The 18,653-nt window shown below is 43.4% G+C and overlaps 1 protein-coding gene across 1 annotated transcript in view; it reads left to right on the top strand.

Moving 5' to 3' along the window:
- The window catches only part of WNT9A (Wnt family member 9A), a 49,283-nt gene extending 37,937 nt beyond the window's left edge, over positions 1-11,346 (top strand). The window contains exon 4 of the mRNA XM_032182890.1: positions 10,825-11,346. Within this exon, the coding sequence (XP_032038781.1) occupies positions 10,825-11,298 (474 nt within the window). The 3' untranslated portion in view covers positions 11,299-11,346. The remainder of the gene's footprint in view (positions 1-10,824) is intronic.
- Positions 11,347-18,653: the final 7,307 nt, after the last annotated feature.

Raw genomic sequence — 18,653 nt, 5'->3', positions numbered from 1 at the left:
CACAGGTTGAGGTTGAAGGATGCTCTTCTTGAAGCAACTCTGCAGAGTGTGGGCAGCGTAGCATCTCTGTAGCCAAGTTACTTTAAAACTGGCTGGCCAAATATTTGGAGGGGAATGAGGACAGACCTATTCCTCTTTGACTGCACTTAATCCTAAAAGTCCCTAAAAAACCTTCCACCCTTACCAGAGTTGTTGTGTTCACAGCTAAGAGTGTGTGGGTATGCAGACCCTCATTATTTTTTTTATTTTTATTTTTTCATTTTTTCTTCTCCCACTCTCCTCCTGGAGGACTTGGAGGGCTTCTAGCACCTTACTCCATGCTCCTCCCTATGAGGCTTTACTCTCCCACCTGGGACCTCCACCAGGAGTGTGTAAAGAACAAATTGCACCTGCTGGCTCATCCCAGCAAGAGATGGGAAAGGAAAGGGCTTTCCACCTTCTCCCATCAACTGCTGGGATGTACCTACCCTAGAGCTGCTCGATCACTAAAATCCCCCAGATTGGCCAGCACAGGTGCCTAGGATCAGTGTTTCATTGCGCCAACCTCGAAGGGGGACATACTGTAAGGCTATAAATAGCCTTTGAGCCTTGTTATTGTCCTTGTGATTGGATGGAGGGTTGGGGCAGGGATGGGGACCTGGGTCTCCAGTTTCCCAGGCAAATGCTGCTGAGCCAGTTGTGCATTCTAGGAATCACCACCCCAGCTCAGTTGTTCCTGTGCGTATGCATAAAATGTCATTCCTCGCAACAGAGCTGGGGCATCAGAGAAAGCCACCAGTGAGTGCTGGCCAGAAGAAAGTTTCCCCCTCTCCCCACCACCAGATGCTCCTCGACAGCACTGAGATCAGGATTAGAAATATCCTAGATTTAGCTGGTGTCTGGCTTTGGCTGACAGCTTTTCTGCCTCTGGATTAAAAGGCTCAGTGCCTCTGAACTCCTGTTGCAGCTCTCTGGCGTGTGAAACAGGCTCTGCAGAGTGATGAAATCTGTTTTAATCCTTGTGGTTGATCGTTCCCGAGGGCCTGTCCTATAGTTCTTTGGAGCTGGCTGTGTAGCAAATGGAACAGAAAATGGGAAAGGTGGTCCATGAAGGCTGTTTTTTCATGCTGTAGAGAGCTGTGAGATGTCCCTGCTGTACTCCTTTTCCAGAGTTACATAATGCAGTCTTCTCAGAACCCAGATGGCTGTGGCTTTAGGTGTCATTGACATGTTCTTGTAAATCCATATACATCTCCCCTCCAGCACTGATGGGGCTAAAACACTTGCCCAAGAGATTTGACCTAATTCCCATTGCTTTCCATCCCAGTAGCTGCAGGCAGGATGCCCATATGGCTGAGAGCCAGTCCCATATGGCTGAGACCCAGTCTTGGATTTTGGTTAGGTGGCCTTATTTGTCAGCTCTGCTCTCCACTGTCTGTGTGGTTTTGAGCTAAATGAACTTCAAGGATAAATTGGAGGGAGTGAATCTCTCCATTCTGTCTGCGCTTTCTTGTCCTGATCCTACTGTGAGTTAGGTCCTGGGGCAATGGGAGATCTCATGGACTCTCTTGCATCCTCTGCCTCCACTTTACTTGGCACAATCAGGCCCTGGTCATTGGCAGTGGTTTCTGAGTGCTAGTGTAATATCTGCAGCTAAACAGCTGAGTAACAGTTGTGACGGTTGTCCAGACACCGAGAGCCCTCATGGCAATCCAAGTCAGAGACCTTTGCTGCAGGTCAGTGAGCCGGTGTTCCTATTTTTGTCCACCCACGCCGTGCCTGTCGAGTTGGTATTGCTGTCTGACAGCTTTGCCTTGGCTGTTTGCGGCAGCGGTTGAAATGATTTCTCTGTTTATGCTCCTAGAATAATTGTACCTTACTGTTGTTGAAAGGCAAGCCAGGCAGCCCACCAGATTCACAGCAGCACCACAAAGCTAGGCAGCGAGCAAGAGAGCTGCATGTTAAGAGGAAGCTTTTATGAGGATGGTGGTTAATAATAAGGGGAACATATATCTATGTAGTCAGGATGCGTGGATCTAATCCATTGGCACAATATTGTGTCATTAAGATGACGATTAGAGATTTTTGAGTCAGAGATGAGGATCCAGGTTGGCTTTGTAACTGCAAGGTCAAAACCTGCAACACTTGCTTCAGGCTTCAAAACGTTGAAACTGATTTGAAGCCTGAGCCTTCTTGGTGGGGTGGTTGGATTGTCTCGGGCACTGCTTATGCTTGGGTCTAGAGTACTAGTATCAGGTTTAATCTGCTTGCTTCCTGCCAGCCCTGATCTTCACCTATGCTGCTAGTGCAGCATTGGTGGGGGATGAGAGTAGTCCAGCATATAGTACCAGGCTCCCTCACTGAGTTACAAATATCTTCCTTGACAAAGGCAGTGGGTGAAATATGAAATGATTCTATGGAACTCGATGTGCATCCTTTACTTTTTTTTTTTCTCCTCTGGCTAGCTTCCCATCAACTAACTGATGTCTTATAGACTTTCCAACCATTGCATAACAGGAGATGCTAACCTGGTGGCCGTGAAGATCTAAAACTGCTTTGAATTAACCTAGTTTGTTTATTTGGATAAATTTATTTTGGATCACATATTTGATGTGAATGAAAAGTCATATAGAATGAGTTCAGATAGCCTTGATTTGTGACGTTTTGGAACAGAGCAATTTTGAAATGGTTTCTTAAATAACTAAGTTGCTCTTACAGACCCTAATGCATGAAATATCCCCATGAGCTACATAAGGATGATTTTGGTGATTTTTGAGCAGGACCTGAGATGCAAACTGAGTGCCTTTCCCGAGGTTATGCAGCTTTCTGAGGATGGAGCAGGAGACTGAGGCCAGTTCTCCCGAATTCCTGCTCAGCACCCGTTGTTTTTCCTCTAACCAAACCACAGATTTTATGTCTATTAGTGAAGCCATACAGGCATGAACCGAAACCCTAGCTGTACTACAGACTGTTTTGGACTGTGCTGGGAATGGACAAGGAGACTTTCTTTTCCAGTACTTCGCTTTGCTGCAGGAGCTTGCTGCAGTGCCTGCCCACGTTGGTGTAGGTACAGCCTATGTGTGGAGGTGTGTGTGTTCACTGGGGAGTGGAGGAATATCTATCAAAGATATAGCACAAGCTTGGTGGTCTCTCACTGATTCTTAGCAACATATAATCCTTCCCGTCTAATTACTCCCAACCATGGCTAAATGTATAAATAGTACCTTGAGACCCAGCAAAAATAGGACCTGTGCTTAATTGACTGAATTGGCAACAAACACTATTCCCTCCTGGTCGGCACGGCAGTTTCTCCATGGTGTCATGCTAGCAAACAATCCACATATTTCTGGGAGAGTGACATTATCCTATCCCACCTAGTTTTAGTGTCTCTTGGTAGAAGTTCTCGTTTAATTATTATTTTGCTTCTGCTTTTTACAACCTTGATGGGCCGACTATAATTTTGCCGCCACCAATGAAATAATCACTGAGCATGTTGTGCCCGTGATGGCTCACAAAGTTATATGATATGACCTCAATCGCTAATGAAAGGGTGAGCTTGTCTAGCGTGAGGATGAGGTAATTAGACCAGGACTTCTCCAGCCTTCTCTTTATTGAGAAGCAGGAGCTCTGAATAGACCACTTATTAAAAAAGCAATTTCCCTTCCTTTGCCAAATCTACTCTCGCTCATTCAGCTATTCTTTCAGAGAGGTCTTGGGTGGAGAGGGTGTGTGATGGGGGGAGCTGCCTACGTGTCAAGGGGATGGGGGGTGGCGGTGGTGAGAGAAGTCAACTGTATTAAAGCTCTGTTACCAGCAGTGAAGTTTCTTGGTTATATTAAATGAAGTACACGCAGCCTTGCTAAGGCTCTCTTCTTCTTTATATCCTCCCCCTTTTCCCCCCCTTGTACACACAAGTGCAGCCCTCTTTTGTAACCCATTAATGAAAAGTCGGAATATTAGAGCACTCAATTAGTTCCACTGGGCTTGAGTAAGTGATGTTTTAATTAAATTTGCCCGGTTTCTCAGTAAAGTATCATTAAACATGACTTTCCAACTCTCTCTCTGGAGCGTTGCTAAGTTTCTTAATCCCAGGAGTGCTGACCTCTTCCAGAGGTATGTCTGGTCAAGCATGTCTTGCAGATCCAAGGGGCACTATTAAAGGGGGCTGCTATTACCCAAGGAAAAAAAAGAAAAAAAAAAGTCATGTTCTCATTCCCTTTTTCCTTTATACTTCCAGAAGGAGGGACACAAGCAAGCCTTTGCCTTCAGGACCCTGAAGTCAGGGGTTTAACCACAGGCTGCCTGAGATCCAACAGTGCAAAAATCTGGGAAGACAGTAAAGGAGAACAAGAAAATTCTCCTCTAAAAAATTCTCATCAGGCAGTATTCCCCTTTGAAATGGGTTCTTTTCACGAGGGAACCATTCTTTAATTATTTTCACACAATATCATCCCATGTATTTTGGTCTGTGCAGGCTATCTGCACACTTCTGAAGGATCCTTGTTACCTTGTTGCTGCAGGGTTCAAGTCTAGACCTACCCCAAGACACGGTACGCCTGCATCCCTGAGACTGTTTGGGATGCTCTGAAGGTCTGTGGGAGGTGCGTGGACTTTTTCTGCTGCTGGCTTGCTTGTTTTGGAAGTCCATGCAAGGATTGGCTTTTCCCCTTAGGCGGTCCTGGCAGGGATCTCAAGGGCTGAGCCTGCTGCCTGCTCTGGAGATGGCCTCTCCATATCAGGTAGATGTTTGCCCAGCTATCATCTGTCTGAGAAACTTCACGAGGTATCACGTAACGTGTTTTCAGAGCACGCCACCCTCTTCGTTGCTGTATCTCCATTTTACAGAGGTGAAATTGAGACCCAGAAAGATTAAGTGACTTGCTAAAGGTCACACACCAGCGCCGCAAAGCAGAGACTTGCACCCTGGTCTCCTGTTGCAGAGTCGGTGTTTGCAAGTACTGCCAATCCCATCTCATGTGGTTCCCACTAGAAAACATGCCACCAGCCAACCTCCAGAGTTTGTTGAACAGGCACCTTTAGTATGAATCTCTGTTTCTTCAAGACCCCCCAAAAAATGTCTAATAATTGCTTATTTCGATAAGGCAAATCCATATGAACTTACTGATTCATTTGGTGCGTTTAAAAAAAGGACACAAAACGCATCCTTTATGTGGTTTCTTCAGAGGTTCATCTGCAGTGTGAAATCTAGCATCACTCTTTAATTGAGGTACAAATCAAACCTAGCAAATAGCCTCTCTGAGACCAGCTCCTGACTTTGTACATACAGATCAGTTTGCAGGGCCAGCACTAGTATTAATTGCTCCAGGTTATGACAGGTAGGAATGCACAGGCATGCTGTCTGGATTTTCCCCTCCTTCCTTCAGGCTGAGATTGGCTCAGCCAAAGTCTTTCTAAGGCCTGGAAGTCAACATGATGGAGGAAAGTGTTTGCTCTGTCCCATAAGTAATTGCAGTTAGTTGTTTTTGCAGAACTTTCTCAGCATGTGAAGCGCACTAGGAATACAGAAGGGGAGAAAATTACTTTAATGTTCTCAACTTAAAGTAGGGTTATGATATTCTATGTTTCTTAAGTGTTTGTATTTTAAAGCATATTTTGCTAAAATAGTTGCAGTGGTTGTGGTAAGGGAAAAGTGAAAAAAAGTTTGAGAAAGGCTCAAAAGAAGAGCTTTTTAGAACAAGATAAAGAGAAAGGAAGAGAAGAAAACAGAAAGGAAAAGAAAATTTCTAGCAATCTGTGAAGCTCTTATACTTCAGCCAATGGCAGTGGCCAGTGTTAAGGCACAAGCCTTCGAGTGGTTTGGGCACTGTGAAGAAATGGCTGTTGTCCAAACCAAACATTAATATTTGAGCTGAGACAATATCTAAGCCTATTTAAATTGAAGGAGGATCTATATGCCGAGGATGGAAGCATCTCAAAGCCCTGTCTGAAGCCAGGCTAGGCAAGGGCAGGCTTTTCCTGGATGCACTAAGGTTCATCTGCTCCCTCCTCTCCCCTGAACCATGGCGAATGGTTTGAAGCCTTGGAGCCGCAGACCAGCCATGATGACAGCGGAGCTCAAACCGAGGAATTCCCACGGCTGCGTCCCCGCTTCGGACTGCTGCTGCCCAGACGAGAGTTGTCTGAAAACCACCGCCGGAGCCCCGTGACCCAGCTGGGAATGAATGGGAATCTGTCCTCAGCGTTTCAGCTAAAACACTGAGAAATTGTGTGTTGCAGCATGTCTGAGACTGATCATTACGGGGGCACTTAGTCTGAGCTTCGTAGCAAACCATTGTTGTGAGGAAGGATTACATGTTGCATAGCAATGCTCTGCTGTGATCCCTTTTCCCTATGGCTCTTATAAAGCCATTTGGGCAGGCGGTCCTGCAGTGCTATCTAATTTCCTCAGAGCAGCAAGCACCAATAAAGACGGTTCAGTCTTGCTGTATCATAATTGTTTTCCTCGTTGTGCTTTTGTCAGTATTTGCTATTCTCATGACAAGATCAATGGGGGGCTTTGTTCCTAAGTCAAACGAACTAATTTGCTTACAGAGCTTTATTTTCCTCCCAAACTGCTGTCCTATTAGTGAGACTACCAGAGCAGGTGGTTAATCAGAGGGGAGTGGGAGGACGTATTTTCAATGTGTGATGCTCCCCCTGACCCAGTGCTTGTCTTTGTTCAACTTCTCTTTCATGGTTTTCTACAGCATGTAGTGCACTGAGGATTCAAATGCACTGCTCTGTTGGTGCTCCTCTGAGTTACTATCACTCTACTGATGTGTGGTAGCTGCGGTGTTCAAGACACAAGGGAGCATGGAATATTTTGCACTTCAGATTTAAGTTAATACGTACATGTGGCAAGATAAAAGCATACACGTTGCCACTTAGCATGGTGTGGATGAAATATGGTTATTAAGTGATGGTGTGAGCATGCAAGAAGTCTGTGTAGGATGGAGCCAGACCAGGATCTGAGCTGCGTGATGTGCCTCAAACAGAAAGAGGAGCTAGCTGCCTATTGCTCTTGAAATAGCTGCTGTTAAAGTCTTGTTCTGCGTCGTGCATACTAGTTTTTTTTTTTTTTTTTTGTAACAAAAGCTAAGTTATTCTGGCCTGGAAGTCCCTCCAGGTCTAAAAGCATGATGTAGACATCTTCCCATTTGTCCCAGGGCTTGGCCAGGAAAAGGCTTCTCCAAGCAATGTGCTGGCATTTCATTGGGATAAGCCTGAGTATTCTGGAAGGATGAGATGGATTTAAGCGTCTCTGACAGGACCATTCAACAAGAGGAGGAAAGTCTTTGTGGAAGCTGAGGAATGAGACAGGAAACAGAGGCTTTGCCAAGATTCATCTTGGCTGGTGGGTGTTGAGGGGGCCCATAGGCAGCAGTGCTCCATCACACGTCGCCTTGAGTAGCTGCATCATGACTGACAGCGGCAGGGGAGGCTGTCTGGGGAAGAAATTTTTCTAGGATTTTCACCATCGCTGCCTCATAACATTCTTGCGCCCTTCCCTGCCCTTCAAGGAGGTTTATGGGGTGGCAGGGATGCACCGCACTTGCACAGTGGCCATATGAAAATCCACATGCTGGATTTTATGAACTGGTTTGTTCTTAACAATGGAAACTTTTTGTGTTTTGGTTCACCAGTGCACAAGTCCTAAGATCTTCCAGCCACTGGTCAACAAGGAGCTAGAAGTGGGTCAGGAAAAACAAAATGAAAAGCGACAATAACAAAACCACAACAGCAGATTGGGATTAATTAGGGGATTTGTTCTTCACTACCTAAGTCCAGGTAAAGAGAATAGGATTCGTCTTCTTAGGGGCACCTGTACAATTTGAGATGTCCTGGCAGTTAGGACACAGCATGTATGAGAGACCTTTATGCTTCTGGAGAGGCAACTGGTGGCAAAGTGCAATGTTTCAGTTTTACAGTGCCTAAAGTAATGTTAGATGCTAATTTTTAGACACCTGAATTGTGCCCAGAGGGTAGGATTGTGCTCACAGGTTCACCTCTATAAATTTAGGTGTCTCCATGTGAGCAGGGTCCCTAAGCTCCTGTTAGCGAGTGGAGATGTGGCCAGCACAGTCAGGGAAAACTGGCGAGCTGTTCAGCCGAGCCTGTGCAGGTGTCTGCAACGCTGCAGGATCCCCTGCCTGCCTTGGCTCCAGCCAGTCAGATGGGAGTTTAGAGGTGTTTTTCAAATGTAGGCATTTAAAGTCATTTTTAATGTCTGCCTCGGTGAGGTCAGCCCTGGCTGGATAGTGTGCTTCAGGTGCCTAAACCTACATGTCTGTTCCTACTTGAAGGTCTCCTGCCATCTGCTAGCTGCCAATCCATCAGGATGTGGATTTCCAGCACATATTGTGCCGCATGTACCAGCCCCGTGTGGGTGCTTTGGATACACTGCACCTGCAGCGTCAGCCCTCCCCCTGGGCTCTGGAGAGGTGGTTCCTGACAAGAACAACCCCCTGCTGAAGTTCCCTTTCTGCATTTCATGACTGTGCCTTGTTCAACCAGCTCTAAATCCAGCCAAAGCTATGCACGGGAGTGTGTGTACCAGCCGAGCCAACTCCTGCTGGTTGCTTGCTTTCCCATCCTGTACAATGGTGGTTGTCTCCTTTTCCAGGTGGAGCAGATGCAAATGGGTGTTGGGGGAGGTGGAAGGGTTGAGAAAAGCCCAAATGGATGAATGACTGCAGTGTGTAGCCCTTCTGCAAGTATCTCAGCAATTTCGCCCAGTTTGCTGATGGTCTGGGCGTGAAATCAGGTATGGGAGCTTTGTTTCACATGAGCTCAGTTCTCACTTCTAGACAACCAGTGAAATGTGACATTATACGAGGGAGAGCATGGGTGAGTTTTTTTTTGTTTTTTTTTTTTTTTTTTTCCTCAGTGTTGAAATGTGTTCTGTACGCTCTTGTCTAACATTGTGGGATTTCTTGCAGAGTTGGCTAGACACTTTGGCACGCAAAGCGTGACAGCCCCTAACCAAGCCGGCCCAGCTGAGTACTATAAGCAGTAACACATCTCTCTCTGTAACCCGTCACTTGTTTGAATGCTACTGTGTATTATTGGATTGCATTTGAAAAGGTCTTGGCTGTCACAGGAATGAAGTGTGACCATTGGCCAGGCTTTGCTGAAGGCCGTATTATGCATAGTGCCTTTCTAAAAATGTCTCTGTAATATCAGGATTGGGCCAGACACCAATTCTGAGTCCATGACCTATTGCACATTTGTACATGGTGCTCAGCAGGACTCATGTAGCCAAATAATTAAGAACCGGATGGTCAGGAAATGGATTGGAGCCAGTCCTCTGCTGTCATGAGGCCATAATGTAGGCAGATGCCATAATGGGCAGAAGGGGGAGATTTTTTTTCTTTTTTAGGTACCGTAGATGCCCAAAGGAAGGACACTTCTCAGCAGTACCTTGTCAGGAGGCAGCTCTATAAAACACACTCTGTTCTACCTTGCTATTTTAAGGGGTGGTTATACCTCACCCATTTAAAGTCAAAATGTAAACTATTTTAGGGGGAGGGAGAACTAGAGCTATAAATATCTGTTTATAATCTGTGGGCAAAATGCAGGTTATCTGTCACTGACCAAACAACGTGTCTGCTCTCATGTTGCCCACGGAGGAGTCCCAGTAGTAAACTCCTCTGGAGAAGGTGGGGGAGAACATTCAGATGCCATTTAAAAGAAGATGGATATGCTTTTGTGCCAAGGAGCATCTTTATTGCTACTTCTCTTGAAAAAGATGAGGTCCTTTTTTAGCATCATTCAGCTTATGGGCATGGGGTCCCTTACAGCACCTAGGGCGTTGATACCACCTTTGTCTCTCTCTGAGATGAGTAACTGTTGAATAACTGTGTTTTCATCTCTTCCCTTCCTGGTACTGCATCTACTTCCCATGTTACTTTTTCTGTTTAAAGTAACCTTGTATTTCCATCTTCTCCATCTCCTGTGTGAGCACCATGTTTCCACTGGCTCTGCTCTTCCTTCTGTATTTACACTTTGTGGTTCTCAATCAAACCTTGCCCTTGATATTTGTAGTCAGGAGGTATTGTACTGGGTCTGGCTACCTTGACTTGCTGAACCTTTCACGCAGGTGTCTGTTTTCCATTCCTTCACATCTTAAATTTTTGGGGAAAGAGAAGGCACAGAGGAGACTGAGATAGCCTTGGTTTTCACTCTGTAAGAAAATGTACATTGTTAAGTGCATGTTTGGCCAGTGAGCAATGGCACTCTAAGACATGTGCAGGCTTCTTCAATGCTAGCAGGAAAAAAATTGTCAGCTCCTTTAGGATGTACTGCCACACTGCAGAGTAGGATCTATAGGTGGATATATAGGATAACAGGTGGAAAACTGTGTGTTTCTGGAGCTGCTGGTTTTGGCGGAGGCAATTCAAGCTCTTGTTCTCGACAGCTTATATGTTTTTCAGCTACATAAATGCTTTTCCTCAGATGCAAAGTGAACTGGGGGATGCTATGCCTAGCTGATACTGTTGGAAACAGTACAGCTTTAACTGCATTTCCACTGAGCCTGTGCTATTAATTTGGAGCTACATGCGTTTAAGGTGGCAACCTGTGTATTGGGAAGATGGTTTCTGCTGTTCATGCTCATGTTCTGGAACACGTGCCACCACCTGTTTGTGTGGGTTGCAGCAGCATCTCCTCATTAGCTACACTAACTTTTGTTTGTGTGTTTTCTGTTTTCCAAATGACAGTTTTTGTGTTGTTATCAAATCTGTGATTGAGGAGTGTTCTTCTAGCAAATGCTTTTTTTTTTTTTTTTCTATGCCTTGCTTTGTTCCCCCACAACTGATTTTCTTCTGGGGCTGTGTGTGTCCACAGGTCATCAAAGCTGGAGTGGAGACAACCTGTAAGTGCCATGGTGTATCTGGATCCTGCACTGTCCGAACGTGCTGGAGGCAGCTCTCTCCATTCCATGAAATAGGGAAGCAGCTGAAGCAGAAGTATGAGACGTCGCTCAAAGTGGGCAGCACTACCAACGAGGCCACAGGGGAAGGAGACATTTCCCCACCCAAGAAATCCATCCCTGGTCACAGTGATCAAATCCCAAGGACTACGGATCTTGTCTACATTGACGATTCCCCGAGCTTCTGTCTGATGAGCAGATACTCACCTGGGACTTCGGGAAGGAAATGTTACAAAGACAAGAACTGTGACAGCATCTGCTGTGGGAGAGGGCACAACACACAGAGCCGGGTGGTCACCCGCCCGTGCCAGTGCCAGGTCCGTTGGTGCTGCTATGTGGAATGCAAGCAGTGCACCCAGAGAGAAGAGGTTTACACCTGCAAAGACTGACGCGTCTTCTGCCTGATGGCAACCCTCAGTGATGGGCGATGGTGATCTATGAGAACTACATATGGAGACAAACAGGGTTTGATTGACCTTCTGGGATCTGAAAGCTATGTCGAGACATAAGCACTTTGTAGGGTACAGGTGACCCAGCTGTGTTGCTGTTTTGTTTTTTTGTTTTGTTTTGTTTTCCTGTAGACTGAATTTTAATGAGGTCCAACCATGTGGAAATAAGTGCCTGTCACACTGGGGTTAGACACCAGTTGACCTTCAGCTTAGTTGTCCACACAGTTTGACGGATCATTTATCCTCGGAACATCTTGATCGTTTCACCAATCCTCCATGAACTTCTGGGCTAATATATTGTCTGGAATAAATAACCTATATTACTTTATTCCTGAAGCTTACCCAACAACTTAGAGAGCTGAACAGATAAGAAAAATATTTCTGCTTTGAAGGCAGTGGTACAGGAAGTGTTCATTTTTCCCTTCTGAAACTGGAGAGAGGTGTGGGGTAAGCAGGAACAGCCCTGATCATTCCTCTAGAGGAATTTCTGCACATCCAGCAAACAAGGCTCTCACAAAGAGACTCACTTGGAGGGTAAGCTTTTTAACGACAGCTCCGTATCCACATGCTTTGATCACCAAATACAGTTCCAAAAATGTCGGGTCCACCATGTTGCGGATGGCAGTATATCCAAGAAAGAGGCTGGGAAGACAGTAGAAAACCAGACGTGCCTGTCCCCTTCAGTTGTGTTATTTTTTTCATACAATTTCTTCAAATACAGTTCCTATAGCACTGTTTTAAATTTTATTTAAAAACAAACAAACCACTAGATACTTTCGTTTTATTTTCAATTTTGTGCATGACATTTTTCTGTCCTCTTCCCACCTCTTGTTGATTGAATTCACCCTGTGGAAACTGCTTCAGAAATCTGAACTGGAACTATTTTGTTTTATGTCAGCTGAATTTGGACATGTGCTTTTGAGGAGGACAAGAGAAATTCCAGTGCATCTTGGAAGGCAGTGATGTCTTGCATTGTATAGCAGCCGTTTTGGACTGGATTGGACCTTTGGAGGATTCAACTTTTCTTTACTAGGTCATCATTCCATTTAGCCTAAACCATGGCAGTGGTACAAGACACAAGCTGTATGTAGTGAACCCAATGACCTTAAGATTTTTTTAACCACTAGATTGAGAACTGTATTTTAAAATTAGAACTGCTAAATGGTAACCAACTATTGGATTTGGAACAGCTAACTGACACAGAGACAAACCATCAAGTGGCCAGAGAAGCCAGAAATCAACTGCAGTGGTAGATATAGCTCTGACGCTGTGAAATAGATGACGATCTTCAGCATTTCTTTTCCCTTTGAAGAGGATACTTGCAATCCAGGACTTGATGTGGCAATACCCTTTAATCATATAAAAGTGCTTCTGGGACTGGAAGCAGCCAGTGAATGCCTCAACGAAGCTTTCTAAGGAGACACTGGAGAGTGGAGGGCATTGTATTTTATTTTTGATAACAGTTTTTGATTGTCCAGTAGTAGCAATTTCCACCAATTTTCTATAAACCATTGATCTGGTTCTTAATGGAGGAAAGCTGGCTGGACTTTTTCAAGTAGTAGTAGATGCTGGCCAAGCAAAAAGAGGAGAGCAGTTTTCCAAAATGGACCATTATTTTTCCTTTTTTTTTTTTTTTTTTTTTTTAACTTTACTTTTTCTTTCCCCAAATAGTAGCCACTAATATTTAAGCTGTTTATGTGCATCTACTGGGAGGAGAAAATATTTTTTTTTCTTGGTAACAAATAACTGCAGCCCAGCCTGGCTTGTTGGCATCAAATTTGGAGGTAGAGTACTGGGGATGAACTTTTAGGATATTACTTTTAGTAGTGCTATGGTCCTGCAAAGTAAAGCATACTGGCTCTACTCACAGTATTTGTCCCTTTCCATCATGGCGGAAGCATGGTGGAGCATCCGATGCAGAGGGTTTGCAGGAAGGTCTCACGGCTTCTGGGAGATGTGCCGCTTTGAAAGTCACCCACAAGCAGTTTATCTAATGGTTTAAAAAATAAACTGACTAGAAACCTATTATTCAGTGTGTGCATGTGTGTATATATATACACATACGCAGACACATAAATATATATATATATATAAATATTGAACAAACATTTATTTATTGTAAAGCCCTTCAGAAGGACCTTCTTATGGTTTCAATGTGGTATTATGTTAAATTCTTTCTCCCTCTCTTTTTCTCCCACACATGTGTGCAAGCTCACTGTTACATTTGTGTGTGTGTGCTAGAATAGCTCTTCCCCTCCAAAGTAAGGCTGGATCCAAACCTGCTCAAAACATGAGGATTTTTGGGTCTGAATTACTATTTCTGGCCCCATTCTTTTTTTAAATATGTGTTCTTAATTAAAGAATGGGCTGCAATTTATGTGCATTATTATTATTAATTATTATTATTGTTATATTTAAACCATGGGCCTCATTTTCCTTCTTTTCACTGGTGTCTCTGTCTCCGTTGACCTCGCTGGAGTAACTCCACATTGCACTGGTGTGAGAGGAGAATGAGTCCCTAGATGCAGAAGAGAGGGCAGTGCTGGCATGGATATTGTTGCAGAGAAAATGCCTGTGTCGGATGGGATAGGATAGCTTGGTGTGTTTGTGGAGAGAGAGGGGTGGGCAATGAGGCAGATTGTTAAGGCTAGACTAGAAGAGGCAAAGAGTGAATGAACTACTGAGTGAAAGAGCTCTTCTGTGTATTATAACTCACGCACTGAAGCCTGGATGCTTTCTGTAAGTATTTAAACAAAAAAGAAAAAGAAAAAAAAAAAGACACAAAAAACAAATTGTATTTATGTTAATGTGGATATATTACTTGCCTGTTATATATTGTAAATAGCAAGGTTTATTCTCCTGTGGTTAAAAAAAAAAAAAAATATAAATAACTAAATAGTAGCAAGGCACATGTGTTAAATGTATAGGCAGTGTATAAAATATACTAACACTCTGAAATCAGGAGAACTTGTCTTCTTGGCCTTTAGACCTAGGGTGGTAAAACATATGTGGGTTATTTCTATTCTCCCTCCACCTTGTTGTGTGTGGTTTTTGGGGGGCACAGGGAGATGTTTAGGTCCAGCATTTTCCAATATTTGCCTTATCTTTGAATTAAGAATGGGGAAAAAAAGCCTCATTTTGGAAAAAAAAAATTGAGCTTGAGTAGTGTGATGCAAGTAGCACCTGGTAGAAATGTTGTTAAACCCTCTCAAAAGTCTTTTGAGTGCTTGATCTGGGTTTTCTGTTTATGAAGGTTGTGTTTTGGAATTTAATTGATCTGTGGAGCTGTACAGGAGCTTTTGCTTGTGCTGTTCCATACGCACCTTCAGAAAACCCTGAGTAAGAAAGTTGAAGTCCTCTGCAGACACTGAGCAGTGTCCCGTAAAACCCTTTTGCTTCCAGCTGCTTGAAATTGGATTTTTCCAGAGAGGCTAATTCTGCTGCCACACCATTGGATCTCCAGTGCAATTGACTGAAATTGCTCATTTTTGTAAAAAAAAAAAAAAAAAAAGAGTTCATTTAGGCTCTGAATCTTTCATGGTGCCATTTCAATAAAAAATAAAAAAACAATGAAACAAAAACCAAGTGTGAAACAACTTCCCCCCCCCCCCCAACACGCTCACACCCTGAGAAAGTGTTTTTTTTTTTTGTTTTTTTTTTTTTTTTTTTTTTTTGTGGCAGATATAACTGGAGAAGGATGGATTGGTGAAGGGGAAGTCTCTGGTTTCTGATTATTCCCTTTTAGCCCCTGTCCCCCCAAAATGTCAAAGTGTTGGTTCTCCTAAGCTGATCCAGCAAGACTTGCAAGATCAGTTTTGGGGTGGAGGGGGTGCAACCATTATTTATATAACTTTTTTTATTAATTTTTTAAAAGAGAAGTTAGCTGATGGAAGAATATTTTTATTGAATAGTGCATTTAGTTATGTCAGAAATATAAAAAAATATATATAATATTTTTGTAAACAAGGCAAACTGAAAATGTTTGCTGTTTTATATTAGAATTTTCTATTAAAAAAAAAATAAAACCCCACACAAATAATTGTTGCACCCGTCATCTGTTTTTTAACAAGCTTCTATTCTGTGTGACTGACTCATATATACCGGATGTGGAGATGTGCAAAACAAGTCCTAAACGTTACGTTCTCATTGTCTTCCAGCTCACAAATGACTCCAGTTGGTGAAATGTGGGGCTTTTTTTTTTCCCCCTCCAAATTTTATTTTTATTCCTGACACAAAAAATGATTTGTGGAGAGTGACAGGCTTCAAGCTTACACTTCTAGTTTTGTTTACTGGTCCTGGAATGCCTTTGAAGGGAGGAAAACCTAAATCTATTCACAATAACTATAGATACTTGCCATTGATCTCAGTTGGCCTGGGAAAAAGACTCTTAAAAGTTAAAGTTAGCTGGAAAAAAGGAAAATCTGAGTGCGTGGGAAGGTTAAATGAAGAGGACCAAATTCCAGGCTTGATCTAACTGAAGTAATTTTTATCATTTTGAATGGGGCATTGTAAAACTGGGGAGCTGGAACTTGGTTTGCTGCAGTTCAGGAAGGCTGTTGTTCACCTTTGGAAGCTATGATGAGCTATGAACCAACTGTTTTCAAGAGAACTGCTGTGGAGAACTGGGCAGGGGAGAAACAATTTCTGTTGATTTTTCATGGTTGGCCAGCTCATATGCATCTGCCTTCCTTCAGACCAGGTCTTGAATTTCTTTGTTAGTGACTTTTCAGCTGGCCTACTTAAGCCAATATATGAGAAGAAATTAAGTTGCTTTGGCCCATAGTAGGGTTGGATGAGAATCCAGATGAAGGGACAGATTTCTCAAGGGTACTTTCATGGTGTAGATGCTGCTTAAGGTAATTTTCTGGTGGATTATAGTGCCTGTGAAAAATTCCTCAGTTGCTGCTGCAGTAAAATTAGGTCTATACTGTTCTTGCTAAAACAGGTGCAGCAAAGCTCTGCATTCCCAGTCTTTTTGGCTCTGCATGCACATCTGGTGGGGTGAGTCTTGCTTCCATGGTCAGCTTGTCCTGGTCGTCTTTTTTAAGGATGCTAACTAGGTGATGACTTTTGGAGGGCAATATTTTTGTGCAAAATGACCAGTGTGTTTTATGACCATTACTGTCCATGTAACTTAAAGGAGGCTCAGTGTGGCACAGGACCAGCCCTGTTGAAATCTAGTTATTGCTAAAGCAGTCATGCTTATGGCCATGATTATCAATTATGATTATGATTATCAATCTTTTCAATACAGTTGTCACTGATAAAACTGGATTTGGCCAAACTATTTTAGAGGTTCCAGAAAACAGAATATGGAATGAATGGAAAAATTCTGAATGGAAAAATACTGAATGGAAAAAAAAATAAAAAAGGAAAAAAAAAAAAAAGATGAATAGTATTTGTGGAAGGGGAAGGAAAGACAATGGATATCTCAAGCACATCTTAGCTCTGGCATCGTGGCAGGCTTCCTGTAACTACATTTCTTCAGGGGCAGGGTACGAGAAGAGTATAAGACCATAAATGATTTAGACACATGAAAGTTCATTAGGGTAGCAGGGGATGTGCCTGAACAACATATTTTTCTCAGTTGTTGCTGAATCTTTTCAGAAATGGGAAATCTGTGCTCAGCAATATTTGACAAGGTGATCCGAAGGGACAGTATATTCCGCTCCTTCATCCAGTTCTGTCTGCACCGTGGAGTTGCTCAGGAAAGCCAAGAAGTGCTGACATGCTTGGTGTTGTGGGCCATTTGCAATGGGATTGGAGTCATACTCCTTTTATCTAAGGAAAGCATTAAAATCTTGCTTGCCCAGGCTCTTGTCTGCAGTTGGTATAAGCAACTCTACAGGTGTTTCGGTCAATGTGGAGGTGCCAGTTTCTCCTAACTGATAACAATAGGAGATAAAGCTTAGGTGAGAGAGGTGGAGATGCATTGAGGCCTAACCAAGGTCATCGTGGAAACTCTGCCAAGATCCCCTTAGGCGTGAACCCATCCCAAAACACAATCATCAAACTAGCATGGGAATTTTTCCTTGTTCCACCCACCCCACTGCAGTCTCTAACAGTGACCTTTGCGACCTGAATGTAAAGTCTAGGATTTGTTTTGCACACTTGGAATGGCATTTCCTTTTAAAGGGAGGTGGGAATACTAACATGAAGGATTAGTGTTTTTCTTTTTTTTTTTTTTTTTTTTTTTTCCAATGTCTTATGGGAGCCTAAGTTATTTTTCTCTACCTCATATGTACAGCTTGTAGGTATAAATCTGATTCTGAGTGACTGTTGAGAATGTATTTAAGTTATTTAACATCTTTGTATAACAAAAAAGCCAGAACAAATGAAACAATAAATGTATTTTAAATTATACTTGAAGTGTGCTCCTCGTTCTTCACATCTGTTGAAAAAGGTTTAATTTCAATGGTTGTGGGAGCCCCTGCACCTCCTGCAGCATTACTCCTCACCTCTGGTCCTGTAGCCAGCCTGTATCTGTGGCTAATGCAAGCCTTAAAAGGCTGGAAAGGCTATCAAGGAGGCATGCTGCCCTAGATTCCAGTCTGAGGTCCCATATCCTCATTTATTTGGGCTCATTGCAAGCTGCCCCTCTTTAAAAGCTCTCAGGATTTCAGGAGAAGGGGTGCTCATGACCCTCATAGAAGCAAGCATTGCCATTTTCTCTCAGGAAAGAAATCCTTATCAAGCCCAGCCTTGGGGACACTTAACCTATGTCACCTCTGAGGTCTATCCATCGTAGGTCCTTGAGCTTGGCCTCCTAGCATGGCCAACCTAGTGCCTCACAAATCAAAATGTAATTGTCCTCATAATATAACCATCAGTTAAAGAAGTGTCTCTATCCCAATTTTGAATGATGATGGAGTGACCCACAGCTAGGACAAAACTCCATGCTTCCTTCTCTCCCCACTCAGATCTTCTACTCTGCGTGAAACACCACCACACAAAGTATGATCAGGTTCAGGACTGCTACAGGTTGTTCTGGCTGGGGCCAGCTGCTGTCCCAGTGTCTTGACCAATACAGTGTTAAGTGCAGGGGGTTGATGAGCTCTGCCAGCTTTTCATAGGATTGCCTTCTCATCATATTGATCTGGAGAAGCCACGGTACCTTGGCAGAATGTTACTGTCATGCAGAATGTCACTGTCATGCAGTGTCTGCAGTTCCTCTGACTGAGTATCTGACTGGAGCTCCGAATGAGGACACTGCCAAGTGTAACCTGTCTGAATTACAACAATTCTCTAAAATTCATTTCAGTTGGGCTTTAAATATCTAGAGACTGTTGCTGTTC

The sequence above is a fragment of the Aythya fuligula genome, chromosome 2 (assembly GCF_009819795.1).
Source record: "Aythya fuligula isolate bAytFul2 chromosome 2, bAytFul2.pri, whole genome shotgun sequence".
Classification (NCBI taxonomy): domain Eukaryota; kingdom Metazoa; phylum Chordata; class Aves; order Anseriformes; family Anatidae; genus Aythya; species Aythya fuligula.
The sequence above is the reverse complement of the archived record's forward strand: the minus strand, read 5'-3'. Positions and strand labels throughout refer to the sequence as shown.